The sequence below is a fragment of the Garra rufa genome, chromosome 14 (assembly GCF_049309525.1).
Source record: "Garra rufa chromosome 14, GarRuf1.0, whole genome shotgun sequence".
In the NCBI taxonomy this organism is placed as follows: Eukaryota; Metazoa; Chordata; class Actinopteri; order Cypriniformes; family Cyprinidae; genus Garra; species Garra rufa.
This window is the reverse complement of record NC_133374.1, coordinates 3,886,691-3,898,282: the sequence shown is the minus strand read 5'-3', so window position 1 is coordinate 3,898,282 and position 11,592 is coordinate 3,886,691. Positions and strand designations below refer to the sequence as shown.

Sequence of the window (11,592 nt, the reverse complement as noted above, 5' to 3'; positions counted from 1 at the left end):
AAATATGTAAGCATGCAAATAAATCAAAACGTGATTTTTGACCAATTTTGATTGTAAATGTATATGCATTAGATTTAAAATACACGTTTTCTTTTATTTTATTTTAAAATTAGATCTTGTCAAACGCACAGATTGAGCGCGTGTCAGTGCGCGTCCTCCTCCAGCAGGCGCCGCTGTGGGCGCGCTCTGAGCCGGAAGCGGAAGCAGCACCTGCATGAGCAGCATTGGGGTCGCAGCAGTGATGATGGCGGTGAGGGGTTCAGTGTTCAGATGGGTTTCAGAGGACATCATCAACAAACACTACCTGACAAACAGGTAACAAACGCTCCTCTGACTGCGTGTTTATTTGCTGAGCGCATCGCGTCTCTCACAGGAGCTTTAGTGGCTTTAATCAACTCATTCATCATTACAGCTACAGCTTCAACTGTTTAACGAAATCAATATCATTATCAGCATAATGATAATAAGCTACTTTTTAGATTGTAAAAGCCTGTTTAGTTCTGCGTCATGACATTTGTAGATGTAAATAATATTTAAAGAGAGCCTGAAATAACCGTGGAGCTTATGTATTGTGATAAATAATAAATATTAGTAATAACTTGCTTCAAAAACTTCCTAATTATGCAACCAAAACTCTGCAAGCGAAGTAAATAAATAAATAAATACATTTCTGAATATATATGACAGATAAAATGCAGTTTGGCCTACATTGTATTATAATTATGTATTATAATACTTATTATATTATATTTCATATACACACACATAGATAGATGGATAGATAGATAATGTTATTTTATATTATATGATGTTATACATTGAGGGCTCATCCCATATTATTATTATTATATGTAAATACTATCAAGGTTACTTTTATCAAACAATATAAGGGTTGTTAATATGACATGGCATTTTCCCTGTCCCACAAGATAAAAAAATGTATATGTGACCCTGGACCACAAAACCAGTCATAAGTGTAAATTTGTTGAAATTGAGATTCTTGTGTCATCTGAAAGCTGAGTAAATAAGCTTTCCATTTATATATTGTTTGTTAAAATAGGACAATGTTCGTCTGAGATACAGCTAATTGAAAACCTGGAATCTGAGGGTGCAAAAAAATCTAAATATTGAGAAAATCGCCTTAAAAGTTGTCCAAATGAAGTTCTTAGCAATGCATATTACTAATCAAACATTAAGTTTTTATATATTTATGGTAGAAAATTTACAAAATATCTTTATGGAACATGATCTTTACTTAATATGCTAATGATTTTTGGCATAAAAGAAAAAAACGATAATTTTGACCCATACAATGTATTTTTGGCAATTGCTACAAATATACCTGTGCTACTTAAGACTGGTTTTGTGGTCCAGGGTCACATATAATTAATACTTTTGTATTTTAAAATGCAGTAAATGGTTAAACATTTCTTTGTCTTACACTGAACTGTTGTTATAAAAGCTGTAGTGTTATTAAATATTTTAAATTTTTGAGTCAAATCTTAAAATTGTCCTATGGTTTGACAGTTTCAAGCATGGTTTAATAAATTACAACTTTTATAAATTGAAAAGAAAAGCATAAAAATGTTAACAGATACTATTTGACATAATTGTACACAGTTATGCAGTTATTTAATCCACATTCTGATCTGGTTTATGCAGTCATTTAATCCACATTCTAAACTGGTTTATGGCGTTATTTAGTCTGGTTTATGCAGTAATTTATTCCACATTCTGATCTGGTTTATGCAGTTATTTAATCCACATACTGAACTGGTTTATGCAGTTATTTATTCTGGTTTATGCTGTGATTTAATCCACATTCTGAGATGGTTTATGCAGTTATTTAATCTGGTTTCTGCAATAATTTAATCCAGTTTATGCAGTAATTTATTATGCATTCTGATCTTATTTTGTTTAAAATTGTCATGGGGAAAATATTTCATATTAAATAACACTATATGAACATAAATATTTAACATTTAAGATAAATCTCTCTCATGCTATTTGTATATTATTAAGAGTTTTTAATTATTAAAAAAAACAATGTAAGAATTGACAAAGTTAGTGACCCTTTATATTTCAAAGATCAGACTTCACACTACATAAATATATGCATAACTTCTTTAAAAATTATCTTTTACAAAAAAAAAAAATATATATATATATATATATTAGGGATGCACCGATATGTATCGACCGATCACTTGCGCGTTTTGTCAGTAAAGCCGGTTCTGTAATCAGCAGTAAACAAACTGACAAAACGCGCAAGCATTATCGACCGATTCATATCGGTGCATCCCTAATATATATATATAATTAAATTAAGATAACATTTTTTACTGTTTATCACATTCCACCCACTAAAAAAATCACAATAAATAAATTTTTATGCTGTATTTTATCACTTTTGTCCAAATAGATTTACTCTCCAGACGCAGCAGAGGTGTGGCTTCCGCAAATTAGCGAAAAAGGTGGAGCCAAAAAAGGGTGTGGCAGAGGAGGCGGAGCAAAATGAAATCCTGCAGAAGAAGAATGTGGCTCCCCCGCCAGACCCGCCCACCCCACACGTACCCACCAGGTCATTTGGCAGACTGGTCAAACCGCTTGTCTTTACCATAGGGGTAGGTATATTTACTGACACCTGATGAGCCTCGTTCATGTGCTTGTATTTCTTGAATAAAGTCTAATATGTGTGCGAATTATGATCTTTTAGAATATCGTAATAACTCCAGCTCAGTTTACAGGTTGTTCATTCGGCGGAGCAGCGATATGGCAATACGAAAGTCTAAAATCTAAAGTACAGAGTTACTTTGACGATGTCAAAGCGGACTGGCTGGAGAAGGTACGGCCTCAGAAGCAAGGAGATTTGCGCAAACAGGTGTGTGTCTGTTTTAATGGACGTTTATGTTTTGCTAAAAGTTTTTAATGGACGTGTGGTGTTTTTGCAGGTGAATCAGTGGTGGAACAGTTTAAGTGATGGACAGAAAACAGTCACAGGTTAGTCTGAATGACACAAACCAAATCCAGCCATAGTATATATTATGGAGACAATGTTTTAATTAAAGAAACAGATCATTTCCATCTATTTCTTTGGGCACTATTCCCTCTGAACCAATCTCTCTCTCCTTCAGGCATCATTGCAGCAAATGCGTTGGTGTTTTGTTGTTGGAGAGTTCCTTCTCTGCAGCGCTCCATGCTCAAGTACTTCACATCTAACCCTGCCTCCAGTGAGTCAACTCAACTGTTTCACTTTCATAATGTGCTGCGTTTAAATAACAAATCTATTTCAGGGTCAGTCTTGTTTATGTTGCCTTGTGTAGGATTAGAAAAAGTTAATTATGGTCCGGTTTATACTTTATTGTACAATCTGACAAGTTTTCAGGGTTTTTTTTGGTATTGAAAATGTTTTATGCTGGATTCTTAAATGAATAATAAAGAGTATGATTTCTGGTACAGTAAACATGATTTCTGTTAGCGAGATTGTGCCTAGAAGTATTTCAGAATTTGCAAACAGGGATATTGTTTTTAATTAAAACTAACAAAAACATTTTTGCTATTGGAGACTTGAGCTAAAATAAAATAAAAATGTAGCATTACAATGATTAACTTAAAATAACTAAACACTAAAGTTTAAATAAAATAAAATTAAATAGAAAAATTCATAAAAAATAATCATAATGACAAAAACACATAACAAAATAACTACAAATGAAAACAAGAAATGGACGTATAATAAAGTAATTCTAAATATGAATATTTTGATTCCTAATATTATTAAATTAATATTAATTGATAATATTATGTGAATAATACTATGTTTTAAAGGCATTATCACGACAGCATCTGATTTAATCTGGATTCTGATCTAGTTTATGAAGTTGTTTGATCCACATTCTGATCTGGTTTATGCAGTAATTTAATCTGGTTTATGCAGTAATTTAATCCACATTCTGATATAGTTAATGCAGGAATATAATCCACATTCTGAACTGGTTTACACAGTAATTTAATCTGGTTTATGCAGTAATGTACATCTAAACTGTTTTATGCAGTTATTAATCTGGTTTATGCAGTAATTTAATCCACATTCTGATATAGTTAATGCAGGAATATAATCCACATTCTGAACTGGTTTATGCAGTAATTTAATGTACATTTTGATCTAGTTTATGCAGGAATATAATCCACATTCTGAACTGGTATACACATTTATTTAATCTGGTTTATGCAGGAATATAATCCACATTCTGATCTGGTTTACGCAGTAATTTATTCTGGTTTATGCAGTAATTTAATCCACATTCTGATATAGTTAATGCAGTAATTTAATCCACATTCTGATTTGGTTTTATGCAGTAATTTAATCTACATCTAAACTGTTTTATGCAGTTATTAATCTGGTTTATGCAGTAATTTAATCCACATTCTGATCTAGTTTATGCAGGAATATAATACACATTCTGAACTGGTTTACACAGTAATTTAATCTGGTTTATGCAGTAATTTAATCTACATTTTGATCTAGTTTATGAAGGAATATAATCCACATTCTGAACTGGTATACACATTTATTTAATCTGGTTTATGCAGGAATATAATCCACATTCTGATCTGGTTTACGCAGTAATTTATTCTGGTTTATGCAGTAATTTAATCCACATTCTGATATAGTTAATGCAGTAATTTAATCCACATTCTGATTTGGTTTATGCAGTAATTTAATCTACATCTAAACTGTTTTATGCAGTTATTAATCTGGTTTATGCAGTAATTTAATCCACATTCTGATCTAGTTTATGCAGGAATATAATCCACATTCTGAACTGGTTTACACAGTAATTTAATCTGGTTTATGCAGTAATTTAATCCACATTCTGATCTAGTTTATGCAGGAATATAATCCACATTCTGAACTGGTTTACACAGTAATTTAATCTGGTTTATGCAGTAATTTAATCCACATTCTGATCTAGTTTATGCAGGAATATAATCCACATTCTGAACTGGTTTACACAGTAATTTAATCTGGTTTATGCAGGAATATAATCCACATTCTGATCTGGTTTACGCAGTAATTTATTCTGGTTTATGCAGTAATTTAATCCACATTCTGATCTGGTTTATGCAGTAATTTAATCTACATCTAAACTGTTTTATGCAGTTATTAATTGGTTTATGCAGTAATTTAATCCACATTCTGAACTGGTTTACACAGTAATTTAATCTGGTTTATGCAGTAATTTAATCCACATTCTGATCTGGTTTATGCAGTAATTTAATCTACATCTAAACTGTTTTATGCAGTTATTAATCTGGTTTATGCAGTAATTTAATCCACATTCTGAACTGGTTTACACAGTAATTTAATCTGGTTTATGCAGGAATATAATCCACATTCTGATATGGTTTACGCAGTAATTTATTCTGGTTCATGCAGTAATTTAATCCACATTCTGATCTGGTTTATGCAGTAATTTAATCTACATCTAAACTGTTTTATGCAGTTATTAATCTGGTTTATGCAGTAATTTAATCCACATTCTGAACTGGTTTACACAGTAATTTAATCTGGTTTATGCAGTAATTTAATCCACATTCTGATCTAGTTTATGCAGGAATATAATCCACATTCTGATCTGGTTTACGCAATAATTTAAACTGGATTATGCAGTAATTTAATCTACATTTTGATCTAGTTTATGCAGGAATATAATCCACATTCTGAACTGGTTTATAGATTTATTTAATCTGGTTTATGCAGTAATTTAATCCACATTCTGATCTAGTTTCTGCAGGAATATAAACCACATTCTGAACTGGTTTATGCAGTTATTTAATCTGGTTTTTACCATAGTTTATTCCGGTTTATCCAGTAATTTATTCTGCATTCTGATCTGGTTTATGCAGCAGTTTAATCTGGATTGTAATCTGGTTTATGCAGTAATTTAAACTGGATTATGCAGTCATTTATTCTGCATTCCTGTCTGTTTTATGCTGTTATTAAATCGACTTGTGATCTGGTTTGCACAGTAATGTACTCTGTATTCTGATCTGGTTTGCACTGTTATTTAATCTGGATTGTGATGTGGTTTCAGAGGCACTGTGCTGGCCCATGCTGCTGTCCACATTCAGTCACTATTCTCTCTTTCACATGGCGGCCAACATGTACGTGCTGTGGAGCTTCTCAACGAGCATCGTCAACATGATGGGCAAAGAGCAGTTCATGGCACTCTACCTCTCCTCAGGTCTGTGACATTTAGGAGTTTACAGATTGCCAAAACCCTCCTAGTCTCTATAAATGCATCTGTGTTACTGGATTTCATCTTTCTGTGCCCATGTTCTCAGGTGTGATTTCTACATTTGTCAGTTATGTGAGTAAAACAGCGATGGGTCGGTTTGGTCCATCACTAGGGGCGGTGAGTGTGTTTTCAGATTAAACATTTCAGGTTTTCATCAGTGTTTATATGGATGTCATGAACAGATGATTGTGTTGTGTCAGTCAGGGGCCATCATGGCCGTTCTAGCGGCTGTTTGCACTAAAATGCCTGAAGCCAAACTGGCCATCATCTTCCTCCCCATGTTCACCTTCACTGCTGGAAACGTAAGTGTGTGTGTGTGTGTGTGTGTGTGTGTGTGTGTGTAAGACAAAGTTTTTGTTTAGTAAAAATTGCAACATTCTCATTATCTTCTCCAAACAGGCACTTAAGGCCATTGTCGCCTTGGATGCCGCAGGCTTGGTTCTGGGATGGCGCTTTTTCGACCACGCAGCTCATTTAGGTGGAGCTTTATGCGGCATGTGAGTAACACATTACATTTAGATCTTCAAATATTGTTTTTGTTAAGTGAAAAAAGGTGAAATTAAATGTAAATGTCAGATGAAAAACCTGAAGTGAAAATGAGAAATGTTGCCCCGATTAAGTCAAAATATATAATATTTGATTAATTTGATTTATTTTCTTAAATTTAAAGTCTTTTGTAAATAATTATTTTTTTTGTCTACTTTTGATTAATTCTTAATTGTTCTTTTTAGTTTTTTGTTACATCTTTTTAGTCATTAAAAATTAAACTAATCAATAATAAGATGCTGAAAAAAAAAAAGTGTTATATTTTATTTCAAGAAACATTTAATTATTTTAATTAGCTAAAAAGATTTTTTTGTGCTTCTAGTTTTAGTTTAGTTTTAGAAAATTAGAACTGTTGCCTTGACAGCTAACTAAAAAATTTTAATTTACGATTAAGTAGTAAAATTACTAAAATGAAAAATGATTTAAAGCTATAGAAATATATAGAAAAAAACAGAAACGAATAAATAAAAATTGCAAAAACATGTAACGAAATTACTAAAATTTTAACTAAAATGAAAATGAAACCCGAAAATATAAGAAAAATAGAGTATAAGTCAAGATATTAATGTTTTTTAATAGTATATAAATAATACTACCACAACATTGGCAAATTACTTGTAACGTTTTTTTTACTTTAATTTGAAAGTTTTTGTAAATGTTTTTTTGTCTATTTTTGATTAAATCTTATTTTTAGTTTTTTAGTTGCATCTTTTTAGTCATTAAAATTAAAAGTATATTAGCAAAAAAAAAATTATGCTTCTTTTTTTAATTTAGTTTTAGAAAATTTGAAAAATTGTGATTAAGTAGTAAAATTACTAATACTAAAATAAAGCTGTAGAAATATGTAGAAAAAAAAACAGAAACTAATAAAAAAATTACAAAGGCATAATGAAATTAAAAAAAAATGTTTTAATTATTTTTAGTTTTTTAGCTACATCTTCATTAAACTAATCAAAAATGAGAAGCTGAAAAAAATTTAAATTTTTTTTTTTTTTTGCTTTTTTTATTTCAAGTAATGTTTATTTTTTTTTTAATTAACTAAATTTTATTTTTTATGCTTCTAGTTTTAGTTAAATATAACAACCCTGGTGTGTACTCACTCAATCTGAGATGCTCGCCTTAAAATGTTTACAAGAAGCATTTGAGATGCATTGTAACTCCTAAATGGTGGGTTTAAACAGTGATTATGTTTTAATTGACCACTTGAGATTTTTTTATTTTTACCAGTTGAAAACATGCAAAAACAAGCATGTTTATATCTCTTTCTTTTTTCCTCTAGTTGGTACATAGTTTATGGCCATGAGCTGATTTGGAAGAACAGAGAGCCACTGGTAAAGATGTGGCATGACTTCAGAACGAGAGGACCGGGCACTGGCGGAAACGGCTCGATTTAGAGCATTGCATCATGGGTAGACACTGAGCAGGTGACATGGAGAAAAAGAAACAAGTTTGAGAAATGGACACAGATATTCATGCACTGTTGTTTATGCCGTGAGAGAGTCATAGGGTGAGGTCCGTTTCAGTCACAGTGAGTAATGGTAGTATTACTGTGATGTCATCAAGCTCCGCCTCCAATTTGAAAATTGAATCTGAGTAGCTCCTCCCACTTGGCTAAATATGGAAATGTATCAGGAGGGGCGGAGCTTCAGCACACAGGTCTAAGGTCGCTATACGTCTCAGTGACATTCGACATTATGTACAGAAACCTTAAACGTTTAAAATAGTCTGTAATTGTCATTTTGAAAAATAAAATTCTATTATTTAAAATTCTGCTTTCACTGTCATCAGAAATGACCCGTTTGGGGGTTTTTTTGCAGTAATTGCGTGTAATATGTTCTGCTTGTGCTTTGTTTACTTTCTAGCTCCAGATGAGACTTTGGTCCTCGTTAAATGTGAATGATTAACCAGGTGTCTCTATGACACACACCTGTGCTATATGTCTCATCAGTAGAAACCGTTTCAGTGTTGTTTTCTCAGATCGACCAAAGTTCAGTAACAGTCGTAGTGTCATAATGGCTCATGAACAATGAGTCTGTTTTCCACTTCCTCGTGTTTTTATGAAGTCAGTGTATCGCTCGGCTCTTCCTGTTTCCCAGTTATCACTCGTTAACTTCCATCCCATCATTCTGTTCTTTCCCATCTCTGAGTCACAAATCTCACTCGTCTTGTTGTCATCTGGTTTGTGTTTACTTAATTATACAGTTCCGGTTTCGTGAAGAAACGCCCAGCTCATATTTCACACCAAATATATATTTAGCAAAAATAAAATAAAACCTAATACTAGAAAATGAGACTTTGTTTGAGAATTTGGCAGATTTCCTCCCTGAAGTGAAAGGAATTAGCATTTTTATTCATTAGGGATGCTTTAAAATAATCAAAAGTGACAGTAAAGACTTTTATAATGTTACAAAAGTATCACAATATCCCAGTTTCCCCATAATGTTACATTTGACAATAATTAGGCTTTGTTTGATCATTCAAATGATCAAAAGTGACTTTTATAATGTTACAAAAGTTTATTTCAAATAAATGCTTGAGCATTTGGCAGATTTCCTCCCTGAAGTGAAAGGAATTCATATTTTTATTTATTAGGGATGCTTTAAAATTATTAAAAGTAACAATGAAGACATTTATAATGTTACAAAAGATTTTTATTTCAAGTACATGCTGTTCTTTGGAACTTTCTTTTTATCAAAAAATCCTGAAAAATAATATAAATAGTTTCCAAAAAATGTTACATTGATAATAATCAGAAATGTTTCATTCATGTCATATTTCACCCCGAATATATTTAGCAGAAATAAAATAAAACCTAATACTAGAAAATGAGACTTTGTTTGAGAATTTGGCAGATTTCCTCCCTGAAGTGAAAGGAATTAGCATTTTTATTCATTAGGGATGCTTTAAAATAATCAAAAGTGACAGTAAAGACTTTTATAATGTTACAAAAGTATCACAATATCCCAGTTTCCCCATAATGTTACATTTGACAATAATTAGGCTTTGTTTGATCATTAAAATGATCAAAAGTGACTTTTATAATGTTGCAAAAGTTTATTTCAAATAAATGCTTGAGCATTTGGCAGATTTCCTCCCTGAAGTGAAAGGAATTCATATTTTTATTTATTAGGGATGCTTTAAAATTATTAAAAGTAACAATGAAGACATTTATAATGTTACAAAAGATTTTTATTTCAAGTACATGCTGTTCTTTGGAACTTTCTTTTTATCAAAAAATCCTGAAAAATAATATAAATAGTTTCCAAAAAATGTTACATTGATAATAATCAGAAATGTTTCATTCATGTCATATTTCACCCCGAATATATTTAGCAGAAATAAAATAAAACCTAATGCTAGAAAATGAGACTTTGTTTGAAAATTTGGCAGATTTCCTCCCTGAAGTGAAAGGAATTCATATTTTTATTCATTAGGGATGCACTAAAATTATCAAAAGTGACTTTTATAATGTTACAAAAGATTTTTATTTCAAATAAAAGCTGTTCTTTTGAACTTTGAACTTTCTATTTTTCTGTTTCATTCATGTCATGTTACACCTCAAAAAGAAAAGAAAAAAAATATATATATATATATATACATAGATTTCATTTATTCTGATTTTGAATTATTATTTTTTTTTAATACACTATCATTAAAAAGTTTGGGGTCAGACTCAGAAATGACAAGAACACATGAAATTGATCAAAAGTGACAGTAAAGACCTTTATAATATTACAGAAGATTTCTATTTCACATAAATGCTAATCGTGTAAAAATAAAATGTATCACAGATTTCCTCCCTGAAGTGAAAGGAATTCATATTTTTATTCATTAGGGATGCATTAAAATGATCAAAAGTGACTTTTATAATGTTACAAAAGATTTTGATTTCAAATAAATGCTGTTCTTTTGCACTATCAGTTGCACTATATCAGTTTCCACAAAATGTTACATTGATAATAATCAGAAATTTTTCATTTATGTCATATTACACCTCAAAAATATTTAGCAAAAATAAAATAAAACCTAATGCTAGAAAATGAGGCTTTGAGAATTTGGCAGATTTCCTCCCTGAAGTGAAAGGAATTCATATTTGTATTAATTAGCGATGCATTAAAATGATCAAAAGTGATCAGTAAGACTTTTATAATGTTACAAAAGATTTTTAATTCAAATAAAAGCTGTTCTTTTGAACTTTCTATTTATCAAAAAATCCTGAAAAATAAAATGTATCACAGTTTCCACAAAATGTTTCATTGATAATAATCAGAAATGTTTCATTCATGTCATATTTCACCCCAAATATATTTAGCAGAAATAAAATAAAACCTAATGCTAGAAAATGAGACTTTGTTTGAGAATTTGACAGATTTCCTCCCTGAAGTGAAAGGAACTCATATTTTTATTCGTTAGGGATACATTAAAATGATTAAAAGTGACAGTAAAGACTTTTATATTGTTACAAAAGTATCACAATATCACAGCTCCCCCATAATGTTACTTTTGACAATAATCAGTCAAAAATAATGTCATGTTACACCTCAAATATATTTAGCAGAAATAAAATAAAACCTAATGCTAGAAAATGAGACTTTGTTTGAGAATTTGACAAATTTCCTCCTGAAGTGAAAGGAATTCATATTTTTATTAATTAGGGATGCACTAAAATGATCAAAAGTGACTTTTATAATGTTACAAAAGATTTCTATTTCAAATAAAAGCTGTTCTTTTGAACTTTCTATTT

The 11,592-nt window shown here is 30.9% G+C and overlaps 1 protein-coding gene across 2 annotated transcripts; it reads left to right on the top strand.

The window, feature by feature from the left end:
• Positions 1-162: 162 nt before the first annotated feature.
• parlb (presenilin associated, rhomboid-like b) lies at positions 163-8,615 on the top strand. 2 transcript variants are annotated; one of them, XM_073818017.1, is made up of 10 exons: positions 163-315; positions 2,423-2,624; positions 2,741-2,845; positions 2,952-3,000; positions 3,135-3,230; positions 6,099-6,248; positions 6,349-6,419; positions 6,503-6,604; positions 6,702-6,799; positions 8,128-8,615. In XM_073818017.1, the coding sequence occupies exons 1-10, from the start codon at positions 215-217 to the stop codon at positions 8,240-8,242; spliced, it is 1,089 nt and encodes a 362-aa protein (XP_073674118.1). In that variant the 5' UTR covers positions 163-214; the 3' UTR covers positions 8,243-8,615. The 2 variants fall into 2 exon arrangements, with proteins under 2 accessions (XP_073674118.1, XP_073674117.1); XM_073818016.1 differs by having other exon boundaries at positions 2,741-2,881.
• The last annotated feature ends 2,977 nt before the right edge of the window (positions 8,616-11,592 follow it).

Coding starts and splice junctions, on each gene's coding strand:
- parlb (XM_073818016.1), top strand. CDS start 215: ATGAGCAGCATTGGGGTCGCAGCAGTGATGATGGCGGTGAGGGGTTCA. Junction 3,001..3,134: donor TGGACAGAAAACAGTCACAG/GTTAGTCTGAAT, acceptor TCTCTCCTTCAG/GCATCATTGCAGCAAATGCG. Junction 3,231..6,098: donor CACATCTAACCCTGCCTCCA/GTGAGTCAACTC, acceptor ATGTGGTTTCAG/AGGCACTGTGCTGGCCCATG.